Source organism: Neophocaena asiaeorientalis, unplaced genomic scaffold (assembly GCF_003031525.2).
Source record: "Neophocaena asiaeorientalis asiaeorientalis breed wild unplaced genomic scaffold, Neophocaena_asiaeorientalis_V1.1 scaffold134, whole genome shotgun sequence".
Classification (NCBI taxonomy): Eukaryota; Metazoa; Chordata; class Mammalia; order Artiodactyla; family Phocoenidae; genus Neophocaena; species Neophocaena asiaeorientalis.
In genome coordinates this window covers 17,728,980-17,744,576 of record NW_020185339.1, presented here as the reverse complement: position 1 = coordinate 17,744,576, position 15,597 = coordinate 17,728,980, and the positions used below count along the sequence as shown (strand labels likewise).

At 40.7% G+C, this 15,597-nt stretch overlaps 1 protein-coding gene across 1 annotated transcript in view; it reads right to left on the bottom strand.

The window, feature by feature from the left end:
• The window catches only part of CUNH12orf56 (chromosome unknown C12orf56 homolog), a 56,747-nt gene that overhangs the window by 15,637 nt on the left and 25,513 nt on the right, over positions 1–15,597 (bottom strand). Inside the window, 3 exon segments of the mRNA XM_024736376.1 lie at positions 3,148–3,237; positions 3,875–3,981; positions 10,548–10,685. Of these exon segments, the coding sequence (XP_024592144.1) occupies positions 3,148–3,237; positions 3,875–3,981; positions 10,548–10,685 (335 nt within the window).

Below are 15,597 nucleotides of genomic sequence, written 5' to 3'. Positions count from 1 at the left end.
CTTTCAATAATTTTTCTTTGTCTTTAATTTTTGCCAATTTGATTACTATGTGTCTTGGCGTGTTTCTCCTTGGGTTTATCCTGCCTGGGACTCTCTGCAGTTCTGGGACTTGGATGGCTATTTCCTTTCTCATGTTAGGGAAGTTTTCGGCTATAATCTCTCCAAATATTTTCTCACGTCCTTTCTCTCTTCTCCTTCTGGAACCCCTATAATGTGAATATTGTTGTGTTTAATGTTGTCCCAGAGGTCTCCTGGGCTGTCTTCATTTCTTTTCATTCTTTTTTCTTTATTTTGTTCCGTGGCAGTGAATTCCACCATTCTGTCCTCCAGGTCACTTATCCTTTCTTCTGCCTCAGTTATTCTGCTATTGATTCCTTCTAGTGTATTTTTCATTTCAGTTATTGTATTGTTCATCTCTGTTTGTTTGTTCTTTAATTCTTCTAGGTGTTTGTTCTTTAATTCTTCTGGGTGTTTGTTAAACATTTCTTGCATCTTCTCAATCTTTGCCTTCATTCTTTTTCCGAGGTCCTAGATCATCTTCACTATCGTTATTCTGAAATCTTTTTCTGGAAGGTTGCCTATCTCCACTTCATTTTGTTTTTCTGGGGTTTTATCTTGTTGCTTCATCTGGTACAAAGTCCTTTGCCTTTTCATTTTGTCTGTCTTTCTGTGAATGTGGTTTTCCTTCAACAGGCTGCAGAATTGTAGTTCTTCTTGCTTCTGTTGTCTGGCCTCTGGTGGATGAGGCTATCTAAGAGGCTTGTGCAAGCTTCCTGATGGGAGGGACTGGTGGTGGGTAGAGCTGGGTGTCGCTCTGATGGGCAGAGGTCAGTAAAACTTTAATCTGCTTGTCTGCTCATGGGTGGGGCTGGGTTCCCTCCCTGTTGGTTGTTTGGCCTGAGGCAACCCAGCACTGGAGCCTACCTGGGCTGTTTTGTGGGGCTAATGGTGGACTCTGGGAGGGCTCACACCAAGGAGTACTTCCCAGAACTTCTGCTGCCAGTGTCCTTGTCCCCGTGGTGAGCCACAGCCACCCCCTTCCTCTGCAGGAGACCCTCCAACACTAGGAGGTAAGTCTGGTTGAGTCTCCTATGGAGTCACTGCTCCTTCCCCTGGGTCCCGATGCACACACTACTTTGTGTGTGCCCTCCAAGAGTGGAGTCTCTGTTTTCCCCAGTCCTGTTGAAGTCCTGCAGTCAAATCCCACTAGCCTTCAAAGTCTGATTCTCTAGGAATTCCTCCTCCCGTTGCCGGACCTCCGTGTTTGGGTGCCCGACGTGGGGCTCGCAACCTTCACTCCATTGTGTGGTGTGTGTTCTCCAGTCTGTGAGTCCCCCACCCGGCAGTTATGGGGTTTGATTTTACTGTGATTGCGCCCCTCCTACCATCTCACTGCGGCTTCTCCTTTGTCTTTGGATGTGGGGTATCTTTTTTGGTGAGTTCCCGTGTCTTCTTGTCAATGATTGTTCAGCAGTTAGTTGTGATTCCGGTGCTCTTGAAAGAGGGAATGAGGACATGTCCTTCTACTCCGCCATCTTGAGCCAGTCTCTTGGAGCTGCTTTTGATGTTAATCCTTTGACGAACAAGACAAACTCAGGATTTAGTCAAGAGTATAGTCATCACTGAGACACCTGCTCCCTGCGGATCCCAGAAGCTTGTGGGGGCCCTCCAGGGGCTACCATTTGTTCCGGTGTGTGGGCTTCTCATTGCGGTGGCTTCTCTTGTTGCGGAGCATGGGCTCCAGGTGCACAGGCTTCAGTAGTTGTGGCTCACGGGCTCTAGAGCGCAGGCTCAGTAGTTGTGGCGCACAGGTTCAGTTGCTCTGTGGTATGTGGGATCTTCCCGGACCGGGGCTTGAACCCGTGTCCACTGCATTGGCAGGTGGATTCTTAACCATTGAGCCACCAGGGAAGCCCATACTATATGGCCTTTTGCAGAAATGTTTGACCATCCCTGCTATAATGCACAGTATGCCCATAGTCCCTGGCACAGAGCAAGTTGCTTAAGGTATGTTAATGAGTATTATCATTAAAATTTATTTGTAAAGGTCTCTAATAAATAGCCTGGACAAATATTACTAAAAGTTCTTATTCTTCCCTCTGGTTTAAATGTTTCAGAGTCCATGGCTCTCATCCTTCTTCCACCTTCTAGTACAAGAAATGTAGATAAACAATTGATATGGGTAGAAAAAAATTAAGATTTTAGTCAGACCATTGCCCAAGGGTGTAATTCATAGCCTATAAATCTCATAAAAAGGTCAAGCAGATAATATGGAAGACATGCGAACACATACTTTCTGTGGCAAAGAATGCTGTTGTCCCTCACTATACGTTCTTCCATTCTTCCTTTAAATTACAGATGTCCCATTGCCATCTATAGTTTAGCTAGGCACACAGCTGTCCAACTACAGACGCATTTTGCAGCCTCTTCTGCACCTAGAAACACCATGTGCCTAAAGTTCTCACCAACAGAAGGTAAGCAAAAGTCTTATACGCCTTGCTTAAAAAGGAAAGTTGCTTGCCCTTTACTTCTCTTCCCGATTCCCACAGGGAGTTATGAAAGCAAGCAATTTAGCCAGCTAACCATGAGGACAAAGATAGCATGATAGAAGATAGCAGAGCAACAAAAAGGAGGGAACCTAAGTCTCTGGCTGATCTCATAGAGGAAAAGCATGGCTATTAACTCGGGACTGTTATGTAAGAATGATGTAAATTTTTATCTTCTTTGGGCCACATATCTTGGAGTATCTTACAACAGCTTTCCCTCCAATGTCATTCACTCCAAGGTCACACAATTATATACTAAAGGGAGCTACTATAGTTCCTGCCTTTGCAATGTGGATAAAAGTGTACTCTAGAAAATTCTAATAGAGACCCCCTCGTTTTTAACGTATGATGGTTCATTTGGTCTTTTTCAGGCAATGACAAAAGATAAACTTATGCTAACAAAATGTTTGTGCCCCCAGTAATCAGAGAGAACTCAGTATGTTAATTAATCTATTCATCAAAGAAGGAAGTGAGACAAAAGAGTTTAATATATTTACAAGGGGATTGAACAGAGAAGTCAAGAGAGTTGAGTTCTGGAAGACACTCAGTAGAATAGTTAATGGGTTGCAACTACAAGGTCTCAATTTTTAAAAGGCCTTACTTCTTAGCTGCCAATGTGTTCAGGGGTGATGCCTCAGTTTCTGTTTCTCTGAACATCAGTCCCAGAGTCTGTATAATTTCAATGCATGCCCTAGAAAACAAAGAGAAAAAACATCACGGAAATGGCATGATTTCATTGTAAGTTAAGAATTCCACAAAATCAGTAATGCTCAATAGAACTGCATTCAGATAGCCATGTAGAAAAAAGTATAGGAAGGAAATTCTGTATATTAAATTGCCAACATTAGCTGAGTGTCTACTCTGTGACTGCTACATAGTATGCACTCAAAAATATTTGTTGAATGAATGAATTAATAGGTGCATGTCAGGATTAAAAGTCGTTTACATATTGATTTTTGCACTTATTTTTTGCAAAGTTTTAATGATAATCACACTATTTTTAAACTACATTTAATAATTTTAACTGTTTCAAGTAGTCATTTCTGGCTCAAAATTTCAAAGGTAAAAAAGGGAATACAGTGAAAGGTGTCTTTTATTCATACACTCATTTTTTTCCCTTTTGGGACAGCCAGTATTACTAGTTTCTTGTGTAGTTTTTCTTTAACTATACAATTAGAACAAAACAAATGCTGTTTTTAAAAAATCTATGTGAAGCAAAACTTGCTGCCCTATTAATCATTAATACAGTATATATTTTGCCCAGTGCCTTCCATTTATCTTGAACATCCTAGGGAAAAAGTATCTATGATTAACCAGTTAGTACTTACACCAGCTCACCAACACTTTGGCTTTTATTTTGATGTGCATTCTTATCCCTAGACTCTGGCAAGTACTCATGAAGTTTGTTTACTAGGAAATAAAAAAGGTCACTGGTCTGTGAAAGCAAGCAGGAAAGAAGACAGTAATTAAGGTACCTGTTGGCAAAACTCTCAATTCTTACATAATAAAAATAAGAAGAAATGATTTGTTCTTCAATTAGGGAGAAAGTGATTTACATTCTCTCTCATTAACACTAGCATAACCCAAATTGAAAATATACTTTTACTTACAACCAGGAGACCATTGTCCTGGTGAACAGAGCCAGAGCTAAAACCTAGCGGGTGATGCTGAGAGATGCCTTCTAGGCCCAGCTTCACAATTAATAGTGAAGATCATCCAGAAGTAGGTGTATAACGTTAGGCCAGTCATTCAGTCACCTTGGAATAATAATATTAAATGGGGGCCACTATATTTCCTGCCTTTCCAAAGTAATTTGGCCTTTGTGAGGACATAAGGAAATAATGGCTAGAAAAGCACTCATTTAAAACTGTTTACTAATTCAGGAACAAATGTACAGCACTGGTATAGCCTATGAAGATGGTGCAGAATGATTTTAATACTTCTGTTAATACAGTGGAAATGTAGATTGCCACTTCTGCCAAAATAAACACTGACTTAAGAGTGTGGGAACCAGTTTTTCTGTGTTCCTTTCCAGTCTCATGAGATAATTGAGCATGAAAATAAGCACAGGCCCATGAAATCAGGCAAGTCGGTACTAATGAGAATAGGATATAATTGCTTCTCTTTTCTATTCCTCTACTGTTCATTTTTTTCCCAGCACTTTCGTTTACTAGTGGCAACTTAGACTTTTCGTTTAGACAGGTATATGTGTGCTCAGAAGAGGCTGAGGACGGCAAGTGGAGAGAGGGAAGGACAAAAGGAGCAGGATGTACACCTTGGCCCTCTCAGGAGTGCTGGGGTTGCAGAGGGTGGTAACTTTACACGCTGACTCTGGAGCCAGGTTCTTTGAGTTCAAATACCAGCTCTGCCACTGGGTAGCTGTAGGACATTTGCCAGATTACTTATACATTCTGTGACTTTTCATCTCTAAAATGGGATTAATAGAATCACCTCATGAGGTTGGTGTTAGGATTAAGCGAGATATTATTTGTAAAGCCTGAACAGTACTCAACATACTGTACGTGCTTAATAAATGTCAGTTATTATTGTGATCTCCCACCGCTCAGTGGTTCAGGAATTTTCACTTATAAAATATCTTCCGCCTACCAGCAACAACATGAAAGAGTCTCAAAAATATTATGTCAAAAGAAGCCAAACACAAAAGTGTACATAGTGTACAATTCCATGTAAGTGGAATTCTAGGACAGGCAAAACTAATCTATGACGACAGAAAGTACAATAGTTGCCTGAGGCCAGGGGTCAGAGGAAACTGACTGCCAGGGGGCACGAGGTAGCCCTAAGGGGTGATAGAAATGTTCTCAGTCTTGACTGGGGTGGTGTTTATACAGATATATACATTTGTTAAAACTCTTTACAATGCACTCAAAAATATGTGCACTTTATTATATGTAAATTGGACGCCAATATTTCTCCATAGAAGATATACAAATTGCCAATAGCATGGGAAAAAATGCTCAACATCACTAATCATTAGGGAAATGCATCAAAACTATTAGGTAGGTACCTAACATGTTGTGGGGCATACTTAGTTAGGTACCCCCAACACCCATTAGAATGGCTACTATCAAAAAATCAGTAAAGGGCTTCCCTGGTGGCGCAGTGGTTGAGAGTCCGCCTGCCGATGCAGGGGACACGGGTTCGTGCCCCGGTCTGGGAAGATCCCACATGCCGCGGAGCAGCTGCGCCCGTGAGCCATGGCCGCTGAGCCTGCGCGTTCGGAGCCTGTGCGCCGCAACGGGAGAGGCCGCAACAGTGAGAGGCCCGCGTAACACACACACACACTCACACACACACACACACACACACATCAGTAAATAACAAGGATGTGGAAAAACTGGAGCCCTTATGCACTTTTGGTGGGAATTTAAAATGGTATAGCTGCTGTGAAAAGCAGTATGGCGGTGCCTCAAAAAATTAAAAATAGAATTACCATATGATTTAGCAATTCTGCTTCCAACTATACTCCCAAAAGAATTGAAAGCAGGGTCTCAAAGAGATACTTACACACCCATGTTCATAACAGCGTTATTCACAGTAGCTAAAATGTAGAAGCAACCCAAGTGCTAATCAATGGATGAATGGATAAATAAAATGTGGTATTACATACCTGGAATATTATTCAACCTTAAAATGAAGGAAATTCTGACGTATACTATAACATCAATGAATCTGGAAGACATCATGCCAAGTGAGATAAGCCAGTCACAAAATGACAAATGCTGTATAATTCCTCTTACATGAGATATTTAGAATAGTCAAACTCACAGAAGCGCAAAGAGGAATGGTGGTTGCCAGGGGCTGGGGGGAAGGGGAAATGGGGTGTTGTTGTTTAATGAATATAGTTTCAGTTTTGTAAGATGGAAAGAGTTCTGCAGAAGGATGGTGGTGATAGATATACAACATGAGTGCCTAACACTGAACTAGACACTTAAAAATGGTTAAGATGGTAAATTTTAGGTTATATGTATTTCAGCATAGTTTTTAAAAACTGAAGGGAAAAAAAACTTCATGAAGAAAAAAAGAATGGTTGGGAAATAACATGTCTAGAGAACTCTTTCATTCATTCATTGAACATGTAACTATTGATTGCAGCCATGTGGCAGGCACTGTGCTAAGTAATGAGAATAACATCTTAAGCAAAACTGACAAACTGGACATGGTGTCTGTACTCCTAAAGCTTGCAGTTTAGTCAACCTGTACAAAAGTGTTCTCGTAATTTAAACTTTTTCTTGTAATAAAATTGAAGAATAAAAATTACCTACAGAGGAAAATTATACCTCAATGAAGTTGATTTTTAAAAGGGAAAATGATAAACATTTGACCCTTGAACAACATGGGCTGTGAGTATAACTTACAGTCAGCCCTCCATATCTGCGGTTCCACACCTTGGATTTAACTAACCATGATCGTGTAGTAGTTTAGTATTTACTATTGAAAAAATCAACATATAAGTGGACCCAAGCAGTTCAAACTAATGTTGTTCAAGGGTCAACTGTATATATTATGACTATATAATATTATATTGTTTATTATATGATTATAATAATTGTATTATTAATTATAAGAATATGCCTATAGTTATTCATTATATTAACTTTATTTATTTATTTATTTTTGCATACGCGGGCCTCTCACTGTTGTGGCCTCTCCCATTGCGGAGCACAGGCTCTGGACGCACAGGCTCAGCGGCCATGGCTCACGGGCCCAGCCGCTCCGCAGCATGTGGGATCCTCCCGGACCGGGGCACGAACCCACATCCCCTGCATCGGCAGGCGGACTCTCAACCACTGCGCCACCAGGGAAGCCCCTATTATAATTTTTAAATATATATGTATAATTTCCCATCCTCTTACCCAAGAACCAAAAATTAAAGCTGCCTCTAATTTCCCCACCCCAGTGTGGGTTCTTAAGGGAGCTTCACATAAACTTACATTCTGCAGGGAGCCCAGCACAAAGTTGGAAAAAAACACTGCTTTAGCTTAAGGCTATGATAACCATTTAAATAAAAGAGCTCCTAAAAGAAGATTAAAATGTTGAGTTTTACTAGTCATATTTGTTAACTCTGTGTAAATGAATATGAGACTAGATTTTGGTTGCAGATTAGAGAGAGAACATAAGGCTACCAGCTCTGAGGGACACAACATCCTCCACTGAAGTAGGGAAAGACCCCAAACAGGGAGACTACCCATGTGCCTTTTATTTCCCTCTCTATTCACTTTGACCTTTCATTTTTGACAACTAAATTAGAAGATCTTCTATTGTAGTCCATCTAAGGATATTACATTAAAGAACGGCTGCAGAATTTTCAAGTAAGAAGCAGAACATGAATGCTTTGCTCCTAGACTTCCAATCAGTTTAATTTTTCACAAGAGAATAAAATTTCAATTTATTATGAATTGACTGTGCAACCTGATATATGCAGGCATTATGTTACGCCTTAGGGAGAATACAAAGATGAGTGTGACACGTGCCTGTCCTGAAGAAGCTTATAGAATACTATGGTAAATAACAAATATATACCAAGCAAAAGGGAGAATGTCTGTGCTAATTCTTGAGGGTAGGGACTGTGTCTTAGCCATGGTTGCCTTTCTAGTGCCTGTTGCTACAAGCACAGAATAGGCATGCGATAAATGTTTATTGAATCGTTAAAGAGAAAGTGCTATGGGAGATGCTGTAGAACTGCATTGTCCAATACAGAAGCCGCTAGCCACATGTGGTTATTTACATTTAAATTGACTAAAACTGAATAAAATTAATGTTTCACTTCCTTGGTCACCAGCCATGTTCAAGTGCTTAATAGCCGCATGTGGCTAGGTGGCTGCTTTACTGAACAGTGCAGATTATAAAATATCAAGGAGAGTTCTAAGGCACAGAACTGCCATAACAGATCAAAAAGAGGAAGGTACCAAAGTTCTCCATTGAGGAAAGGCAAAGAACAGCATTTGAGATGAGCCTTGGAGAATGAATGGGTAGGATTTTAACAGGAGAAAATGGAAAGAGTATCCTAGAGAGCAATAGTAGGGGAAAACGTGGAGGGGCTGGGAAGGGCAGGGTGTTCCAATCATTTCCCATGGTTCAAGCTTTTACAGAAAAGAGGTGAGAGTGGTGAAGTGGTGGGTTGAGTGGGCTAGACCTGGTTTTATTCCCTTTCTCTGCATCCCTCTTTTCCTCCACAGCCGAGGCCACCTGCTTCAGGCCTGTTTTAAGATCGGAGACGCTTAAGACCAACATTCTGGTATTCAGCAATCAACACCCTTCTTCCGAGTCTAACCCTTAGGTGGCAGCTCCGTTCTCCTGCCTAGATATCTGCTTTAAATCAATCCCCTGATTGTGTCCAGGTTGTCTAGGTGGACCTCTTCTTTGGGCCCTGAGCTAAGTCCTTTGCCAGTCCTTTCCCAGCTACTGACTTTACTCTTGACTTTGTATCGTTGCTACTCCCCCCAACCCCACATTCCATGAAGGCCCTGTTCCCAAATCCTGAACATGCTGATCTTCCTGGTGCCAAATGTTTATGCAGACATCTGGGTGTAATCCACTCACATGCTATAATGCCCTGATATTTCTCATTTTGCACATTCTCTTCGTAGAGATCACTCTCGTCCTTGGGCACTGTGCCTTCTCCCTTAGCATCTACAGCTGGATTCGTTTTCCCAGTGGCTGCCCTATGCAGATGTTGGCCCCTTCCTGATAACCCACCCTGCTAAAATAAAGGCCATGCCTGTCCAAACTTGGAATCTGTGACAAGAGGTCAGTAGTGGAGAGCCTTAAATGCCAAAGCCAAAGTGCTTGTACTTAATGAGGAGAACCTCAAGAAGTTTTTCAGGAAGCAAAGTCCTCACAGTCAGTGTTATAGATGAGTAAACACCATGTAGGTTGGACTGGAGAGGTTTATTTGGGTGGGAGATAATACCAATTTCTTTAGCCTTTCCATGTGGACTCTTCATAACCGTATGTAAGTCACGTTGATGCCTGTCCCTGTATTTTCCATAATTCTCTGAAGTTTTTTAGTTAAAACTTGGATGGTGTATTCCTAACAGTGTCTATCTAGCTCAAGCATTTTTGATTATACAGCACTACATCATCCTTACCTGCCTCAGTGTTGGGGACACCTGATACTCTATTCTCTGTAGCTACTCTGCCCTCTAATTAGGGTGATCAACCATCCCAATTTGCTTGGGACTGGTCTAGCTTTTGCACTAAAAGTCCCAAGTGCCATGAACCTCCTCGGTCCCAGGCAAACTGGGACAGTTTGTTATCCTAGTCTAGGTAAACCAGGATGGTTGGTCATCAGATGTGTCAAGCACTTAGAATCTAAGAAATGGCCAAGACTGTCAGGTATGGCTGGGGAAGCTGCGCACTTCCCAACTGTGCAATAAAAAGGTGGCAACTATGTATAAGACCACTAACCAGAATGAGTCTCGTTAGCACAGCACCAGTACTCACCTGGGCTTCCCAATACCTTCACCTAAACCTGAGACTACAGGTCAGTCTTACAGAGTAAGTGTGTAACTTGCCAAGTGGGAGCTAGACTGCTTTGACTTCCCAGGAGTCACCTTTTAAAAAATAGCAATCCTACATTCAAAATATAATCAATAATTATATTTTTATTGTAAGGGAACATACACATAAGACTTCTTGAAATGTACTTTCTCATCTCACTGTCCATACTCATACTTCTTGCATGCCAGGAGCTTCCCCTCGATCTCTCTTTTTTTGTGTCTGCTAACCCAACCCATGTGAGCTACTGTCTTTTCCCTACTGCTCTCCCCTCTTCTGTCTCCCTGGCCCCAACACACCATATACAATGATTCCATCACAAGATTTCAGGCATCAAGATGATTGCATTAAACTTAATCAGCATTTTAAAATGCAGCATCAGTATACAACATTTATTTATATTTTACTTTAAGATTGAATATGCTGCATTTGATAAACAGGTAAAACAAGCTTTAAAGATTAAAAATAAGACAAAACAACTACTTTCCAGAAAAGCCTTTTCAGAATGAAGTTTTTCGGGGCTGCTACTTTAAGTTCTGTAATTAAACAAAGTATCTTCCTCAAAGTATTGTCTTTAAGAAAAAGTTCAGATTTAAGTTGACTGAAGTGCTTAATTTTCTCCTCAGATATATAAAAAGAAAAGAAAATTTTCCATGGAAAAAATAATAAACAGCAGTTGAGGAATATCAACGATTATTGCTAGGTCTGTAAAACTTTGTTACTAACTGAATTTTAATATAGTTTTGTACTTCTAGCTTTGTTACTTATCAGTAATGAAACTTGCTCCTCCCAAACTGAACTATTTATTAATCTCCAAACATACTTTTTTGCCATGCCTCTTTACTCAAGCTGTACATATCATGAATACTCTCATTGTTCCTGGTAAACTTCTGTCCCTCTTTCATAGTCCAGCACAGTTTGTTCACATACCATTTACCATAACCCACGAATCATATGTAATATTATTTGCTTAGTATTTTTTCTTTAAATCAACTCATTTTTTCTTAGAGAAATTTTTTTATACAGAAAATTTTGTATCACTACTTCACATGGGAAAACCAGTACCATTTGCTATAAATAGCACGTAACTAAAAATAGCAACAAAATTCTAAGTAGATGCTCCCTATTTTGAGCCTGAAGTCTGCTCTCCCTTTGACAAAAAGGCATATGAGCATGTGTTTGAGAGCTGCCACTACTGGCACCAAGCCAAGAGGTTCTCCCTAATGAGGTCAGACAAATTGGAAAAGGGAATCATTTTTTACCATGGAATTCAAAGTTATTTCATGCCATGTCAGAATACCACATGAAGTCATCTTCCATTACTGCCCCATGTGCGTTCCACACTTCAGGAAAAGCTGGCTTAGCTGAAATGAGTTAACACCGTCTTCTCAGAGCTTTCCCTAATTCCACCAATGATGGGGAACCCTCTCCCATAGCACTTTTTCCATACTTCTTACACCACACTAATCCTACTTCACTCCATCGCAGTTATTTGTGTGCTTGTCCTGGCCCCTCAGCTTCGCAGCAACTTGAAAACACATTATCAGGTTAGATATTGTCTCCATCTCCCACTGTGCTCAATAATAACAACCTGTACTTAATTGAGCACTGACTCTGTGGCGGGGTCTGGCCTGGGTTCTCTTCATGGGCTAGCTCATTCAGCGTCACTTGGAGGGCTGAGCTGGGAATTGCTATCGCATTTATAGGATGTTAAGTAGCCTGTCCAAGCTAGCACAACCAGTGATTCAGAGAAGCAGGGTGCAAAGTAACAGTAACAGAACATATGTGGGTTGATGGAAATGTCTTAGAATTTCTGACTTGAAGTAAAAATATTTTTACCACTTATTCCACAAATCTTGATACCAGCCATTTATTCCAATAATGCTACATGGAATCTTGGTTCTTGCCCACTCCTTCCCCCTTTATTTAAAAAAATTCTAAGATGCTCTCCTCTCTGCAATCAATGAACCTCTCTTATTAACGCAAAAATTAAAACTTCCTGAAAAAAAGTCTCTTTTCTAGTGGAGATACTGGAGGAGATGATCGTTAGGAATTCAGTCTTAGCCATCAAAAAGACTGTTGGCAAGGATGTGGAAAAAAAGGGAACCTCTGTACACTGTTAGTGGGACTGTAAATTGGGACAGCCACTATGGAAAACAGTATAGAGGTTTCTCAAAAAACTAAAAATAGAACTACCATATGACCCAGCAATTCCACTCCTGGGTACCTATCTGAAAAAAAATGAAAATACTAATTCGAAAAGAGACATGCACCCCAATGTACATAACAGCATTATTTACAATGGCCAACATATGTAAGCAACCTAAGTACCCATCAGCAGATGAATGCATAAAGAAGGTGTGGTATACATACACAATGGAATACTACTCAGCCATAAAAAAGAATGAAATTTTGCCATTTGCAACAACATGGATGGACTTGGAGGGCATTATGCTAATTGAAATAAGTCAGATAGAAAAAGGCAACTACTGTATGATACCACATATATGTGGAATCTAAAAAATACAACAAACTAGTGAATATAACAAAAAAGAAACAGACTCACAGATCTAGAAAACAAACTAGTGGTTACCAGTGAAGAGAGGGAAGGGGAGAGGGGCAAGCTGGAGGTAGAGCATTAAGAAGTACAGACTACTATATATAAAATAAATAGGGGGACTTCCCTGGTGGTGCAGTGGTTAAGAATCCACCTGCCAATGCAGAGGACATGGGTTCAAGCACTGGCCTGGGAAGATCCCACATGCCACGGAGCAACTAAGCCCATGTGCCACAACTACTGAGCCTGCGCTCTAGAGCCTGCGAGCCACAACTGCTGAGCCCAAGTGCCACAGCTACTGAAGCCTGCGCGCCTGGAGCCCGTGCTCTGCAACAAGAGAAGCCACCGCAATGAGAAGCCCGCACACCGCAATGAAGAGTAGCCCCCGCTCGCCGCAACTAGAGAAAGCCCGCACACAGCAACAAAGACCCAACGCAGCCAAAAATCAATCAATCAATAAATAAATTTATAAAAAATAAAATAAAATAAATAGGGACTTCCCTCGTGGTCCAGTGGGTAAGACTCCATGCTCCCAATGCAGGGGGCCTGGGCTCGATCCCTGGTCGGGGAACTAGATCCCGCATGCATGCCGCAACTAAGAGTCCGCATGCCGCGACTAAGAAGCCTGCATGCTGCAACTAAAAGATCCCACGTGCCTCAACTAAGACCCAGTGCAGCCAAAATAAATAAATAGATAAATAGATAAATAAATAAATAAATAAATATTAAAAATAAATAAGCTACAAGGATATATTGTACAGCCCAGGGAATATAGCCAATTTTTATAATAACTATAAATGGAGTATAATCATTAAAAATTATGAATCACTATGTTGTACACCTGAAACATATAATATTGTAAATCAGCTGAACTTGAGTTAAAAAAATGCAAGAATTCAGTGATAACAGTCATGAAGGCAGAAGAACATGATTATGAGCATAGGGGCAGTGTCAGACAGCCTGATCAATATCCTAGATCTGCCCCTGCTCCTCTGAGTAACTACCATGGGCAAGTTTCTTAGTCTTTCTGTGCCTCAGTTTCCTCATGTGTAAAATGGGGATGATGATAGTACCTATCCCATTGTGCTCTTTTGATACTTTAGTTACTTCATGTGCTTAGCACACAGTAAGTGTTTAATCAATGTTATCTAAGTAACAGAGGAGTAAGCTTTGAGATCTTGCTTCCCTATACATCCATTTCTAACTACTGCCACATTTCATTTGAAAAATAACCATAGGGGAGTGGGAAGGGTAAGCTGGGACTAAGTGAGAGAGTGGCATGGACATATATACACTACCAAATGTAAAATAAATAGCTAGTGGGAAGCAGCCGCATAGCACAGGGAGATCAGCTCGGTGCTTTGTGATCCCCTAGAGGGGTGGGATAGGGAGGGTGGGAGGGAGACGCCAGAGGGAGGAGAAATGGGAATATATGTATATGTATAGCTGATTCACTTTGTTATAAAGCAGAAACTAACACACTATTGTAAAGCAATCATACTCCAATAAAGATGTTTAAAAAAAAACCCATAAAATCCCTCTATTCTCTGAGAATTCCAAAAAACAGCAGAAATGTAGTTTTCACAAAGAAATGAGCTTAGAAAAGCAAAAGCCCAGAAAAAATACAATATCAGCATAATTATTTTGAAATTAATTTTCCAGTTTTTTCCGTTAGGAGTCAGCAATTTGCTAAGATCCATGTAGAAAGGAACTGTTTTTATCTTTTGGCACCTATGATATCATAGGTGCCAAAAGATTATAATAATATCAAACTATATTTTTTTCAAAAAGTTCAAAACAAATTTCATAAGAGAAAGCACACTAATCTCTTCATACTAAAAAGCAATTAATATATAAATTGAGGTCTCATATACCTCATAAATTCAAGTTCGATTCAGTAGCCTATATTTCTACAGAGAAGTTATGGATAATCACAGTTTCTCTGAACATTCAGAGAATATTTGCTTTTACACAGATGACAAACGTTCTTTAACTAATTTAAATAAGAAAAAGTCTAGGGCTTCCCTGGTGGTGCAGTGGTTGAGAGTCCGCCTGCCGATGCAGGGCACGCGGGTTCGTGCCCCGGGTCCGGGAAGATCCCACATGCCGCGGTGCGGCTGGGCTCGTGATCCACGGCCGCTGAGCCTGCGCGTCCAGAGCCTGTGCTCCGCAACGGGAAAGGCCACAACAGTGAGAGGCCCGCGTACCGCATAAAAAAAAAAAAGAAAAAGAAAAAAAAAGTCTAGGCCAGAAGAATCCATTATTCAACTTAGGAATAAGAGGAAATTTTACATTAATGTTAATAGATATTCTGTATTTTCATGAGCTAGAAAACATAAATTCATGCAAATAATGTAGCAGGAGGATTACTGATTTAATGATAAGCTCTATTTTTACTATTTTTTTCATTTTTCCAGACATTTAATATCAGTAGTACCTTACATTTGAATAATGCTTTACAGCTGGTATGGTTTTTCATACATTATCTCAGAAGCTCTGTGTATATGTTCACAATGGTCAGATTACAGAACTCACAACTCTGACAAAATCCTAATTTGAAAACCCAAAGAATATTTACTTCTTTTAAACTGAAGGACTTCCCTGGTGGCGCAGTGCTTGAGAATCTGCTTGCTTATGCAGGGGACACGGGTTTGAGCCCTCGTCTGGGAGGATCCCACATGCCGCAGAGTGGCTGGGCCCGTGAGCCGCAACTACTGAGCCCGCGCGTCTGGAGCCTGTGCTCCGCAACAAGAAAGGCCGCGACAGTGAGAGGCCCGGGCACTGCGATGAAGAGTGGCTCCCGCTTGCCACAACTAGAGAAAGCCCTCGCACAGAAACGAAGACACAACACAGCAAAAATAAATTAATTAATTAATAAACTGAAGGTGCCTTGTAGGCACAGACTATTTCCTATGTATCTTGTGCATATATTTGCATCCTTCGTGGTGCATTAAATTACTACACTTTAAATATGTT